This window comes from Hetaerina americana, unplaced genomic scaffold (genome assembly GCF_022747635.1).
Source record: "Hetaerina americana unplaced genomic scaffold, ioHetAmer1.1.p SCAF_22, whole genome shotgun sequence".
NCBI lineage: Eukaryota > Metazoa > Arthropoda > Insecta > Odonata > Calopterygidae > Hetaerina > Hetaerina americana.
This window is the reverse complement of record NW_027286786.1, coordinates 4,568,730-4,584,330: the sequence shown is the minus strand read 5'-3', so window position 1 is coordinate 4,584,330 and position 15,601 is coordinate 4,568,730. Positions and strand designations below refer to the sequence as shown.

At 38.6% G+C, this 15,601-nt stretch overlaps 1 protein-coding gene across 1 annotated transcript in view; it reads left to right on the top strand.

Moving 5' to 3' along the window:
* The first annotated feature begins 14,161 nt into the window (after positions 1-14,161).
* Ns1 (Nucleostemin 1) overlaps positions 14,162-15,601 on the top strand; it is a 28,415-nt gene continuing 26,975 nt past the window's right edge. Inside the window, exons 1-5 of the mRNA XM_071586385.1 lie at positions 14,162-14,303; positions 14,421-14,531; positions 14,628-14,735; positions 14,845-15,139; positions 15,228-15,370. Of these exons, the coding sequence (XP_071442486.1) occupies positions 14,513-14,531; positions 14,628-14,735; positions 14,845-15,139; positions 15,228-15,370 (565 nt within the window). The 5' untranslated portion in view covers positions 14,162-14,303; positions 14,421-14,512. The remainder of the gene's footprint in view (positions 14,304-14,420; positions 14,532-14,627; positions 14,736-14,844; positions 15,140-15,227; positions 15,371-15,601) is intronic.

Below are 15,601 nucleotides of genomic sequence, written 5' to 3'. Positions count from 1 at the left end.
TCGGAGAACTTGATGTCATCTTCGTAGCCAGTAGTTGGTCAGCTCTCGACCGAGAACCAGGATTGACAAGTCTATGCGAGGTTAAAAATAATAAAAGCTGGGGGGGATGTGGGATGGGCGTTTCCCGGTTAACGCAATTCTACTCTCTCTTCATGACCCCCGCTTTAAATGTCAATTTCCGAATAGGAGAAGGAGACTGTGAATAATCGGGATAGAATGAGAGAATAGTGAAGCGGAATTAAAGAGAATAAGCGGGATATTCAAAAATTAGGTCTTGAGAACTTAAATTAATTTTTTACGGGTTTATTAAAGTGCTATCAAAAAAAGGATGCGACTCTTTTTTACGTAAAATTACGTTGTCTTTCGATTAATGTCGTTAATTTGTTGTTATCGTTATTATTCAACGAGATAATTAGATAATTTATGAAATCTATATATTGCTCCATATAAAGGGGACACTGTAAGGCATCTATCTGAAGTAAAATTGCCTCCTCTTTCACGTGGCACCGTTTTTTTTCTCTGCAACCGATAGTTCTCGAGATATAAGAGGCGATGGCCTTGGGTCATGATTTTTCCTGCATGGGTTGGGTTGACGTGATGCAATTAGATTGCATATGAAGGACAAATGCCCCTCTTTCACGTGACGTCATTTGTTTTTCTCTGCGACCGATACTTCCGGGTTTGAGTTTCAAGGTCAAACCTGCGCCAGGACAAACATTTTCCGCCTACTAGTCTAAGCGTCGCTTGTTCTCTTCGTACTTCAAGTGGTTCCCAGCCTAAATCCCCTGAGAGACCTGTCACACTTGTGTTCTTATCATAACAATTTTTAACGAATCTAGCGGATTTTCTCTGGACTTTATCTAAATCTTTTTGCTAAATTTTCTCCCAAGGATCCCAAACACTTTCGGCATATCCCTAATGAGGGTCTAACCAGAGCAAAATAACACCTCTCTTTAACTTTTTCATTGCATTTCCCCACCACCCGTTTTATGAAGCCAAGTTTCTTTAAAGCTGACCCGCATATTGTCCTGATATGTGCTTCCCATGAAAGGCGTTAACGAATCATCAAAAAGGAATCCTTACGAAGTTGGATTGATTGCCAAAATAGATCGCGTTCATCGTAGAGGAGCTAGATTTATAAAATGTTACTATGATAAACTTAGTAGCGTATCCAAAATATTAGAGGAACCAAGCTGGGAATCACTCACATAGCGAAAATTAAATTACAGATTCAATCTCTTGCATAAATTGGAAGGATGTCTCTGTATCAGTCTTGTTGAAACTTTATTATCACCCCCATCGTACAACGGTAGGAGGCATCATGTCAATAAAGTTAGAATGAATAAGCGTAGAGTAGATGGATTCAAGATGTTACTTTTTTCACGACCAATAGGGAATCAGAATAACATTGTCGCGCCGCAGTAGGGGTCATATTCGGCTCAAAATTAGTCTGGTGTATATTCACCCTCTGCCAAACACCCCAGCGGTGCCTTGTAGGGTCCTAAAATAACTGCGCGTTCTTTTCATCTCCCTTCATGCTTTCCAGCATGCTTAATGTCTTCTTCCTTCCTCTACAACCCTCATCCAGGAGTTACATTTGTAAAACGTTTTTTTATTGATTACAATTCATCATGGATCACGAAGAGTAGATCTTGTGAGAAACAAGTACCTCTTTTCGTCCAACACGTTTTAATGTCTGGCAATAATAACGCTCAGGCTGCTGTGATGTTTACAAACGAAGTTTATTATAAACTTGAGATCCACATTTGCTGACGATGCAGTGATATACGAGTGCCAATAGTATAGGGAAATATCCAGTAATGAAGACAGGGAATAATTAGGAATCATTCAATCATTAGGAAATATGGAGAATCATAGGGAATCTGGGAATCATTTAATTCAAAAGTGGTGCGAGACATGGGAGCCAGGATACCATTTGAATAAATGTGTTTTGATAAATTCTTGGAGCGAAAGCATTTCACCCGAAAACTCACTAAACAGGGAAACGACGTAGCAAGCTTAGAAACGGTAAAAACTTCGTTATAACGATAACTAAGGATACGTATGTCCTGGGAAAAATACAATCGTTAAAGTTGCAAAATAAAAGTTAGGATTCATCTAAAGGATGCTTGGGAATTATAAAGACAGGGTTAGAGAGCTTTGTCATTTCACATTATTTTGGCCCAACCTAAAAAATACCGCAGGTGTATGGCATCCTCACGACATTGCCTTAATTTTGGAACAAGCTCCAGTGCAACGTAGAGCAGCTAGGTTAGTGAAAACTCGCAACGAAAAGGTAGCAATGTCGACACACTATTAGAATAATTAGCATGGGAGCCACTACTTCACCGTTGGTTGAATTACAGGTCCCGACTTACTATGGTAGATCATAAAACTCACGTAAAATCAGGGAAAAAGATTGTAGATAGGATGGATTTAAAGTGTCTTTTTTTCCTTGGACCAATGACGATAAAATAGATATGATCGCAAGCGCGTAGACAAATAACATTGGCTGTGCATATATTTCCCTGACTACCTGAATATTTTTGTATTTAATAGACCCATCTTCATTACTGTTCTCCCGCATGATTATATTATACGTATCCTGTTGTTGAATATTTATCCATGTAAGTCCCTTCTTTCGCGCGATGAACTTGTTCCAGTGCACGATAAAACAAATCTTTGCGTTCAGGTGTGACCATCGGGAATGTTCTTGTGCGGCTTATGACGTCACACCCGCCACCGTACGTCCTCGCAGCGGCTAGCGGGGAATTCTTTGCAAGCGTGCACTTGTGTTTAGATGAAAACGAAGTTTTCAAGAAATCGGAAGATTAGTGGCTTTAATTTATTAAAGGAACAATGTTGGCATGACGACTGCTGCAAAAGCTTTGTCTATTCCAATTAATTGAAGAATGGCACTGGAATCACCTCCGGGAAAACCGATACGCGAAGGAAGAATTCGTCCCCACCAACCTTGAACCCAAAGGCATGCTCCCCGCTGCGACGGGGTTCGCCTCGAGAGCGATGGCTATTGTTGATGTCCCCGGCAGTAGTTCCCCTTTCACATGATTTTTGACGCAGTGGGACCTCTCCTATTTGGGTTTAACCAGGATTTACCCTTATCAGATGGTCACCCGACACCCTTCGCCTCCCAATTCGTTTTCGTCCGTCGCTCAAGCCAATAGGGATTGTCCACCCACGAATCCTCTCCACGAATAAAGCAACACGTTACGTTTTTGTCTAAGCGCGTTCGTCCACTTTCAAAGAGATGTGAACATTTTCCTTCAGTTACAATAATGATTCCCGTGGTAAGTGACCTGCACATTTCATCTTCTCACGTACTTTATCCAATCGTAAAAATGTGTCCCGGTAATACGAATTACATATTTTTGTGTCATCTAATTTTTAACTTTTTATATTTAAGGTACTTGCTATGTTGTTTCCTTCGTTTCAGAATGAGAGACCAAAAGTGTTCGGGGCGGAGATGTTGAGTGGCTCCTTCTTTGTAAGGGTCGCCTCAACTTCGTTGTTTTATAGTTAATCCTTCCCGTATCGGACTGTGTGTCTCAGGATAGACAACCGAGGAGTTGAAGAGGAGGACCCAAATTGTTAACGCGATAAACGAAGAAGTCATTGTATTGATTGGTTGCAATGACTTCACTAAATCACAATGTTCACCCTTTTAAAATTGAGAGACGATAACATTAATTAATATGCCCACCATTGCTGACTGATTTCACTACAGGGGACTAAGTTTCACTCATTAAGGGGTAGCTACTGCTCCTTAGTGAGAACTTTATGGAACAGGGGATGCAGAATAACATTGTTAACCGTGATACCAGCACCAAAGTTTCGGCATTGCTCCAAATATAGGGCGCCTCTGGAGACATTAAACAATCACCCCTTTATGGGCCTCTTCAGTTTTGGGAACAAGAAAAAGTCACTGGGGGCCAGATCTGGGGAATACGGAGCTGCGGCATCATTAATAGTGTTATTGTTAAAAATTTGTGCTGGAGTAACAATGTGTGAGTAGGGGCATGGTCATGGTGAAAAAACCAATTTTGGTTCTTCCACAAATCCAGCCGTTTGTGATGGATGGCTTGGTGCAAATTGGGCATTACTTGCAGGTAATATTCCTTAATTACCGTTCTATCCTGTGTCAAGAACTTTTGATGCACCATGCCGCTGCAATTGAAGAAAAACTTTCACATTCAACCAAACTTCATGCGCTTTCTTTGGTCTCGGTGCATGCTGCTTCCATTGCTGCAGCTTCCAAAACTTCACAAAAGGAATGTCTTTTATTGATGGACAGTACTAAAACCATCCAAAGAAGCCTACTTATTTTCCTATAACTGGCTCTGCAATAAATAATGCATACATTTTTGCGTCGACAGAGCAGAGCTGAGAGTGTAGTGTTTAATTAGCCAGGAGTGTAACCTGCAGACGAAGCAATTGAGGCCCTCGAGGCGATTTGAGGTATATGGTCACTCGCCGATAACTCAGCCATGGCGATAAAAACTTCTTAAATGATGAGGGAAGGCATTGGGGTGCCTAAGGAAGGAAATACTACCTCCAAACTGAAGAGGGACGATGAATAAGATTCAATGTGTTGATATACAAGTGGGGCCTGATAATAAATAAAACGGTGTTGGGATTAATTCCCAAACATCACTACCAGCTGCTTTTTGCTTAAGAATAACATCCACGTGAATTGGCTCTGTGAAATGACATTGGAAGTTATTTCTTTAAAGACACCATTGATGCCATTTCATGGATACCATTTGAGTGTCTGGCTGCAGATGCCATGGCATTATAGCATCCCAGAAATAGCATCGACAAACGCATTGCTTTGTGAAAAATCATTTGCCAAAATCATCTCACAAAACAATATATACATGAGATTTGGAGAGTTAATTCAGGGAGTTTTAATGCACTGGATTTTTATGCTGTACCTAAAGACTGTGAAAATATAAGTTTTAATAATTCCAAGGTTGAGCCTATGGGATAAATCAAATTATTTTGCAGCTTGCAACAAAGATTTAGAGTTCTCTTTAGAATATTGAAGACAGTGATTGATGGGAGATTGTTAAGTAAGCAAGGAATTAGAAAGAAAAGCATTGGGATTAAATGAAATAAGTTCGAATTATGGACAAGACAAATTGCAATGCTGTCACTACATAAGATTATTATTGCTGCCCAAGTAGATGAATGATTCAACGTCATCCCACTAGTTTCACTCCTCGAATTGTGATATCTCTGGATTCAGCTTCTCTCTTTCACACACAAGGATTTTTGTTTTCTTCTTGTTGATGTTAATATTATATTCCCAAAGTACTTGGTTTGTTGTAATCAGATTTGCTTGCAGGTCCTCTTGCATCTTTGCTACTACTGCGATCATCGCCTGCAAACCACAGCATGTTAATGTCTTTGCCATTCACCTTGACTCCTTTGATACCCAATTCTTATGCTTCCTTCATCGACTCTTCCACATATATGTTGAATAGTGCTGGCGATTGGCATCCTCGTCAAACTCCTTTGTTTATTATGGCTTCTATTTTCCTTCAGGTTCACATTTGCATGGGGGTTGTTATTAGTAATAGTACTTGCTTATCTGATTACCTTTAAAATTGCTTTTTAGCAAGAGTCTGATTCACCTAATTTCTGTTAAATGTTCAGTAGTGCTTGGGTTAAATTATTCCTAAAGACATGGCCTCATTTGTTTTCCTTTGATAATTTATATGCCTATCTTTTCATGAAGAATGTCAAGCTACTTTTTATCATCATGATTAATGAATTGCCTTGTTATATGAAACCTACATCTGTTCTGTATGCTGATGACACCACTTCAGTCTAAAAATGTCAACACCTAGGAGATGCAAAGGTATGATCTAGCAAGCTAAGACAGGCTAAGGATGGTAATGGTTTTTTATCATTCATTTACATATAAATACTCACAAAACTAAACATTTTGTATGCAAATTCCAAAGAAACTGCGGGAGATGCCGCAACAGTAACTTTTAACAGAGTCATCCACTAATGTGCATTTCAATGCAACGATTTCAGAGTGTAAAAATCATTCGCCTTGACTGGGATTCGAACCCAGATCCCTCAATATCCGGTCGAGTGCTTTAGCCACTTAAGCTACCGAGGCGTCCTCTTAAACTCTGAAATTTTGGGGCTTTTAAAGGAACAAGATGTTGTGCTTTACTGTAGAACATAGAATACATTGAACTTTACTTTAACATTGGAACCATTGAATTTTATTCTCTTAATAATCATGGTATTCTCACAATCTATTTTGAACAATTTGGACTCAATATATTGGTTGATCATAGTACATGTTATGCAGTAGTGTTTTCAATTTTTTATCAGCACTCTATAGCTGCAAGTTCACACATGATTCCTGTTCAAGTCTACCCTAAACATAGATCATAATTACCTCACAAAGGACAATTAACAAATCTCTTTTCTTACTCAAGTCAAGTGGAGTTTATGTTGAGGAGAAATCAAAACATGACTACCTCCACAGCCAGTATTCGAGTTGTGTATGTAATTGGGTGTTCTCCAAATTTAAAAGGCAAATATCTCACTTGTCCATTATTTTCATGTGTTGCATATGCAGGAAGAAGTTAAATTATATAAAGTACCTTAAAGTAGGCCTCAAAGAGCAGCTGTATTATTGCAAACAGTTCAATAATACTTTTGGTTACAGGAGATTCCTTTGTCACCCGTTAATTCACATTGCAAGCAAATAGTTTGTTTCAAACTGAGATGGAATACTCTATAGCCCTCAGGAACGTCTACAGTCAATTTATAAAGGAAGCACAGTAGGCTCAAAGGTATTTGGCAAATAGTTACATTTGAATTATTACAGAATAATGTAATGGATTTGCATGCAAAAACTGCCTTTTAAGATTTAAACATTAATATTACTTCAAAAATATGGATTTGCAATTAAATTTGACACACTATGCTTGCTATCTCAGTCCAGTAACCTTTCATAGGAAGATATATCAATAATTTCAAAAGAGACGCAGGACAAAGTGAAGAAACACCAGTGCCTATAATTCTCACGGGCTTTTTCATAATTAAAAGCACGGAAGAGACATTAAATAGTATGCCGTCGAATGCCTGCAACGAATACAATAAGTTGTTTAAATTAAGCGTCAACCTCCATTCTTACATTTGTAACCACACAAGCCTTTTTCGTGTTCCATTTCAGGCATTCTCTAAGAGTATCAACCTGAAACAGCATATTCTTGTTTACGCCAATAATAAGCCATACCGTTAAGAATTTGCTCCATGTAATTCAGTTGGAAAGCCTATAGCCTGTGTGTGGAAGAAAGTCTGTTTCTGAAGCACACCATATTGTTTGTTTTGATTCACGCATTCGGCAACTCTGTTACCATGACAATAATAAGAAACAAGTAGATGTAGTAGAAGTTATGAACGAAAGCAATGGAATTATAGAAGAAACAGCTGTAATTCCATTAATGAAATTAAGTATGCTCTCAATATACTCTGTTCTCCTTTATAAGGTAGAAGGATCAAATACTGATACGGAAAATCAAAATTTTGGACGCACACTTGAGACTTAACGACGCATTAGTTTCTCCGTTCAATAATTCTACGATGGTCAATGCAGATGTGTTTCTTTCCTGTGAGCATCGCCCAAGAAGTCGTTTCTGCTGTATCGGGGCCACGTTTTGGTAATAAAATTAATAGTTGATGACACCTTTGGGCTAGTATACGAAATAGGAAAGATATAAATGTATAAGTAAGGATACGAGCCACGGCGCATTAGTGCACACGCCTGGGTTACGTTTCCAAAAATGGATATTAATACTTCGTAGTTTATTGCTTCCTCGATTTCCTCTTAACCTCCAATATTCCGCGTGCTTTGATCGTTCGTGGAATCACTGCAATACGGGTAAATAATAATATGGGTACAGTATACCACAATGCAAATGCTCACTAATGTAAATGGGGCGATTGGATAAATAAAAAAGAGAGAGAGAACAAAATCTTAACTCAAACACGTAAAGTGAAGTAATATGAATACCACAACACCATTGATTCAATATTCAAACGGTTGGTCTCATGTCAGGCATGGCCACACATTATTCTAGGAACGAACGTGATTGTCATGTAAATAATTCTTATTTCATGTGAATCAAGGTCTTCCCCCGATAGATGTACGTTCTTTGGTAGTTTTTCAACAAATATTTTTACTTCTCCCTTCCTCTGCCTTATTCTCCCTTATATCACTCACCCTTCCCACCTGTTGCTTGCACCCCCTGCCAACTTTCCGGTGGATTGCGGGGTATTTATTTCGATTCAAAATGTGAGTAACAGATGAAGCTATTGCAGTGTCTTCGTGTTATGATTTTCCACCTGCCTTGCGAAACCATTCACGCGGTAGCAATCAACCCGAAAGAAGGTTTGGTAGGTTGTATTAGATTTTCACTCATTAATACTATAAACCCTATTTATGGCATATCTTATAACAAAATACATTGTCAGTCCATAAGACAGGTGCTGTGATTTATATACACGTAAATTACATATTATATTTTGAAATGGCGGCCTTTAAACTAATTGGATGCACTTAATATTAACTAAATATCGCGTTTATGAAATCAATTAAATGCTTTATGACTACGCAAGCCTTTTATGGGGGCCGTGTTCAAAGAATACAATGTGAAAAAAAGCTGTTTCAAACATTTTTTGATTTTTTTAAATGATTTTATTTTAATTCAAATCATTTGAAGTGAGTTTAATTAGTACTTTAATGACTATTTCATTTTCCATTTATATTCGCATTTGGAGCTTCGTTGAGATAGTTGAACTTTCATCCGCAAGCGCTAAATTACGGATGAGGAGAGATACATCCAATTCTTAGGACTCCCTTTAACAGTACACTGTTTTTCAACGAAGCAAGTTCGTCTTGTGGCTTCCTTGTCGAAAGAAAGCCGACCATATCTCCACCTAGATGCAACGGGGTCTGTCGTGAAACGCCTTCGCGGTTTTCACAAATGCGTTTTTTATTATGCAGGGGTTTTTAATAAAGGAAATGTCATTGTTCCCATTTTGGAGCTAATTAGCGATGGGCACAATGTCAATGCGATAGCCAACTTTCTATTTCAGTTCCGTCATTTCGCTAGCTCCGTCACAAGAGTAAATTCACCTATATTTAATGGCATCGTGTGTGATTTCAGTTTTGCCATTATTAGTGCTGTAATTTTGGTTTGGTCACGTTGCACCCTCTCCCAGTATTTGTATGATTGTTATGATATGTTGATTGGTAAGACGGATGCCAAAAGTGAAGTTCCCGTATTCATCTGCTGCGCTCATTTTATGCATTTGGTGGCGCGACATCTTGCTAAGGCTTATCCCAAAAAAAATCAGGAAATTCTTGGCAGCTGTAATTGGCTAAATGGCTGCGTCAAATTCCATGAGCGTCTTGGAAAATATTTTTAAAAATTTCTCCATTATATTGAAATGCGAGAGGCGTGGCGAGGCGGTGGATGCAGCTGTGTGTTAAATCCAAGAGATGGTTACGCAGAGCTCAGTGACTCCTTCGACCGTTTTCAGGAAAGATTTTTCCATTCCTCGGGTCCGTAAAAGCAGCCTTCATAAGAGTAATCCTTTTTATCTCCTTTTCACTGTCATTGCGGAAAATGCAAGCGTTGAGTGCTGTGGGGATCCAAATCCCTTTTTCAGTCCTAAATTTTTATCTACTTATTTGAAGCAATTATTACCGTTTGTACCTCTTTGGTCAAACATTTTGAAGGGCAGAGATGAACTATCTTCATTTGGACCACCATATAGTAACGCAAGCGTGGAAAGGTGGTTCGGAATCGTGAAAAACACGATTCTGGATTATAATTTACATTTTCTGTGCGGTAGATTTTTTAGGGCAATCAAACCCCATGTCTTCTCTCGAGCAAAGGAAATTTTTTAACAAATCCCCCCCGCACAAAGTAAACGCCGTAAGGCCAGTAAATTTGAAAGTCTCGATAATTTCATGGAGGAGGAGCCTTGGGAAAAACGGAAACGAAGAACAAGAAAATTAAGGGTAACTTCTTTTACTAGAGAAGGGATCACTGATTTCAAAGTGGAGACCGTAAAGCAGCCCGAAATCTTTGTAGATCAAGGGGGACCAATGGAGGAGGCAAGTGATTCCAGTTATTGGGTTAAGAAGGGTGACAGGGTAGCCATAAATCATCGGCCTCTTATTTTCCACGAAATTAGCATAGTTTCTGATAATAGTTACTTCGATAACTGTTCGGAATTAGAAAGGTCATACGTTTTAGGATACGTTGGCAAAGATACCCGCGTGTACTTGGAAGACTTCCTTTCGCTGTCCTCAAAACAATGGCTTTGTAATTTCATTATAGATATCTTCGCCACCGTAGTTCTTGAAAAAAAACAAAAGGGAAATTATTTATATACCTTGTGAAAATTCCAGTTATGCCCTACGAGGGAACTTCACGCCCGAGGGTTTAGTCGCCAAGCTTAAGTTCGAAGAGAAAATTATATTACTGCCGTTCAATAAAGATCAAAATCACTGGTGCCTATTCGTCGTAAACTGCCGGGAGTTTTAATTCAGTTATTTTGATCGATTGGGCAGCACGGATATGGATTATGCCAGGCATTACAATTTATTCACGACTTTCTTAAAGAAGCGGAATACGTTAAGTAAGGAAAAATTACGTCCCAGTAAACTGAGAGCAATAAGGGTGCCATTCGTCAAACAGAGAGATAGCTATAACTGTGGGGTGCATACGTGATTTTTCATAAATCAGATAGTGAAAAATACGGGAACTGAACAAAAGTTTGATCCCGACGAGTACCGGAACAAAATTAAAACAAATATATTACAGTCCCTCCGTAAAGTTAACGAAATATGCCCTTTGTGCGATCGGGGTAAAATCCGTGGAAGTACAACGTGTGTCGCGTGCGATGTGTGTTCCCGATGGTATCATCTTTCTTGCGTAGACAAAACTGCCACCGCTTCCGAAAATATGGCTAACATTAGATATTCAATTACAAGATATGGCAGACAGCCGATTAATTGGCCTTGTTGGCTATCCCTTGGTTGTACATCGTTTTAGCTTTGAACGCACATTATAAGTTGACAGGCGATTATATGTTGTTGAATTTCTTCCAATGCAAAGGTTAACCAACAGTATGTACGTTAACCTACTATCACAGGCACTGAGGAGCTTTACATCTATCTGAAGAAGCGGGGGACGGAAAGCCTCAGAAGAGATAGCGTAGGAACCAATTAAAATAGGAAAAGAGAGGTGGCAATGATTCTATAGGCACGGGGATGGTCCCTTTCTAATCAAGGGAAAGAGCGAGCGGTTTCTCATATGCCTCCCGGGAATCTCTTTTTCGCTCGTTTCTTCCCCAAGCACAAAGAGAAACGCATATAGTAGGGAACCTCTTCGGGTGATGTGGAATAACTTGCAGATATACTAAAACCGTGATGTATTAAGGAATACTACTAATGATACAAAAAAAAGTTATCCATACATACCATTTCAAACTTTCCATCAAAACCCCCTTGGCAGGTCAAGACATCGGAGAAAGAAAATGGAGAGAAGTGAATAATCAGGAGGAACTGTGAAAATGAGGAATCAGTGGCCGGAAATTGGTGTAAAAATGGAAAAAACACCTGTAAGTAATAAATTAAGAAACAGATTGCTGAAATGGGGTGTTTTTCATAAAAAAATTGGTCTGCTATGTGACACTGAGGAAGAAAAACACGGTCGTATTAGAAATAATATAGAGTATATAAAAGAACAAACTTGAAAAAAACCTATCTCCATGGGCCAAGTTCAGTATCGTGTCGTAGTCACTTTTGGTGGGCCCTGGCTACTAAACTATGCCATGAGCATGGGGTAAGCGAAAGACCGCCGAAAGTATACGTTGTGGTTAGTGTGTATTGTAAAATTTAGAGAAAAAATGTTCTGGTTTAAAAGATATTGTGAAGTACTTTTTTTTTCGTGTGAGATGACGACCGTGGTGACGTTATTGGGCCCTGATTACTAAACTAGGGCATGAGCATGGGGTAAGCGAAAGACTGCCGAAAGTATATGTTGTGGTTAGTGTTTATGGTAAAATATAGGGAAAAAAATTTTCTTGTTCAGCAGATATTTTTACATTCTTGGAAAATCAGCTGAGATAACCCTTCACCTTGTGCCAAGTTCAGTGTCGTGTCGTAGTCACTTTTGGTGGGCCCTGGCTACTATACTAGGCCATGAGAATTGGATAAGCGAAAGACTGGCGAAAGTATATGTGGTGCCTAGTATGTGTTGTAAATTTCAGCGAAAAAAATATTCTGGTTTAAGAGATATTGTGAAGTACTTTTTTATTTTTGTTGTGGAAGTTCGACTCTGGTGACGATTGTGGGCCCTGGGTCCTAAACTAGGCCATGAGCATGGGGTAAGCGAAAGGCTGCTGATAGATAAAAGAGGCTTTAGTGATTTTTGCCATATTTAGAAAAATGCATAGTTTAGGACTTATTGTTAAGTACTTTCTTATTTTTTGTGTACTCTGGTGACTGCACGGGGCCCTGGATGCTAAATTAGGCTATGAACGTGGGTTTTATGCATACGCCGTGATAGAGTAGGGACTGCCGAGTGTTTTTGGTGATTTTCAAGAAAAGTCCTTTTCCATTTGAGCAGATATTGTCGAACACGTTTTCGTTACGACCTCTTAGTTTTCGTTATAAAAGACGACCTCCCGCTTGGGATATGATCAGTGTAGTTGTCTTTCTAGGGCCGTATATCATATACTACATAACTCATCCCGGTCTTACAATTGCAAATGATTACAGGGAGTGTCACTGAGTATAATATTTACGTTGCAGTGAGATTACTGCAATGGTTTAGGGGATTTACTTAGTTACTTCGTGCAAGAATATTTACGTTGGTATGGCTGAAAAATCCAGAGCTCCAACGGCCGGTAGGTAGTCATTGGCTAGCTCTTCGTGGGGCAAGTTCAGTTAAGTATGATTTTTTTGAATTGATATTTCATGTGCATGTTACAGCCAATGTTCATGGGTTTGTGCCAAATATTATGTAATTGTGAGCAGCATTACTTTTTTGTATCTTAATTGAGCCTGTGTCTTTGCTCCTTTTTGACGTGCCTTAAATTATGTACATAGACCACCCACCTGGTATTTTTGTATTGTGATCTCTGGGAAAATAAAAAGACATAATAATAATATGTGCAATGCCAGATTCAAAGCCAAGTTATTAGGAGTAAATGGAACTATGCTCAAATTCCTTTATTCAAGCATTTAATCTTTAAGGAACAAGGTTGTCAATTTGGAGGTGCTTCTCTAAGAAGAAAAGATTGACTTTCTCTTATTAACTGAACACTAGCTGCTATGCGATGAACTCAAATCTTATGCAATCAATTACTTTAAACTAGCCGTATTGTTTTGTAGAATGAATAATGTAGGAGGCGGCATTGCCAGCTTTTGAAAATCTTTCTCGAGCCTTCCACTTATCGAAATAAGGGATAATATTGAATAAATTAATCAATTGTGAGAAATTGTGGCTAAAGACTTTTCCATGCCAGAAGTGTCTATGAAAGCAATGGCCAAAAATTCAAAATAATGCCGCTATCATAAACACACATACATCCTTCATAAATTTACCATGTTCCATGCCACAAGTCAAACAAATAATGGCGTAAAATGACCTCAGCTGCCGACGCACCATTAAAACCAAACACTAACTAATAAACAAATAAATAAAACACTATAGCATATACTTTGATATGAATAATTACTGGCAATTTTTGATCCCCAATTACAACAATCGAATTTAATACCAACGCCATAATACGACTGGTAATTGATACAATTTTCTTGAGGAGAATGATGATCGATTTTAAACATTTCTCGTCATAAAAAAAAACGACCATAAAGTTGCACCAACGAAATGAATTTATGTAAGAAATAATATTCTATTAATCATGATGTCATAAAAACGCAATTGGCTAAAAATTGCATTTAAGGACTTTGAAAGAGTGCGCGCTAAGAGTTCGCATTGTTGTAGGCATTTGTTTTTTAAATATAGGCAAGGGAAAGAGAAAAAACGAATAAGAGAGTTCCAGAAAACCCGGCAACACAGCACATACGCCATGCCAATCCACATAGTCCACATTCAGTGAGGCAGGCATTTGCACGTGTCCTCGTTCCGTTAAGCTGCGGATTTCTCACGTCGTTGTCTGAAGTTTATTCTTCCGTCCCTTGTTGTTAGACAATTGTGATATCGCTTGAGGTAGTTGTTAATCGATAGTCCATTTCAATTTTTTTTTTGAAAAATGTTTCGCCAAGTATTGAATTCAAATGATATCGTACGTTATTTTCCAAGTGTCATTCTTAAACTCATTTACAGTGTATTTGAAAGAAGTATAAAAGAGGAGAGTGGCAGCCGCATACTAAGATAATTTGGAATTATTTGCATGCCTTGTGGCTTAAAGTTCGACGATGGCTAAAGGATTTATGAGTACGTTGTAACGGTGATTTATACATTTTTTATGAATTGTACAAGTCTAATAGCAAAGCGCAAGCTAATTCTTGACATATCCCACGGTCATTTCAGAGAAACAAAGTAAGCGGATACCTGCCAGGAAGCGTTACAAGATCGAAAAGAGAGTCAAGGAACACAACAAAAGATTGCGGAAAGAAGCCAGGAAAAATCAAAACAAGAGTATATAAAATTTCTCTTGACATTCTAATAATGCTATCATCTCTTCTTGGTTCTAGTGATCCTTACTTGTCCACAAATGATAACCATGGTTTCACTACAACGTTTTCAGATAAACCAAAGCCTATCGAAATTCCAAATATATGCCCTTTCAAGGAGCAAATCCTGGAAGATGTTGCAGTGTACAAAAGTAAATTAGAAGAAGAACGTGAAAAACGTCGCCAGGAAGTTAGAGAGAACCGGAGCAGAAGTCGAGAGACAGCCCGTAATGAATTCCGTGGTGGGTTGGATGAACTAATTTCCAGTGCTGAAGCTCGAGGACAGGTTCACGACGCCAGTAATTGTGAACAAACGATTGTCAGAGTAGGAAGTGGATTAAATGATGGTTCAGCCAAAGCGTATTGCAAGTATGTGCAGCATTGGTTATTGAGGTACCAAGTTAGTGTACCGACTATTTTTGTATTCTTCCGCTAATGTGTTTGTAATATACTTCAGGGAGTTCCACAAAGTAGTGGACGCAGCCGACGTTATACTTGAAGTGGTGGACGCAAGGGATCCCTTGGGTACTCGTTGCCGTCAAGTTGAGAACGCAGTACTACAAGCCAACAAGAGACTAATCATAGTCCTTAATAAAGCTGGTAAAGGAAACGGCTTATGAGTTAAATTATTGGATTTTAGAGTTGTGATTTAGTAAACCCTAATTTGGCCAGTGCTTTTTTGAGATAACCTACTTATGAGATAATTTGCATATAATCATTTATTGATGAATTGAATGTTTGTTGATTTCTGTATTAGATGTCCATAATGTCTCATGTTTCATGTTATAGTATTGGCAGTGTAAAATGCAGATCTTTTCATTGTATTGGTTG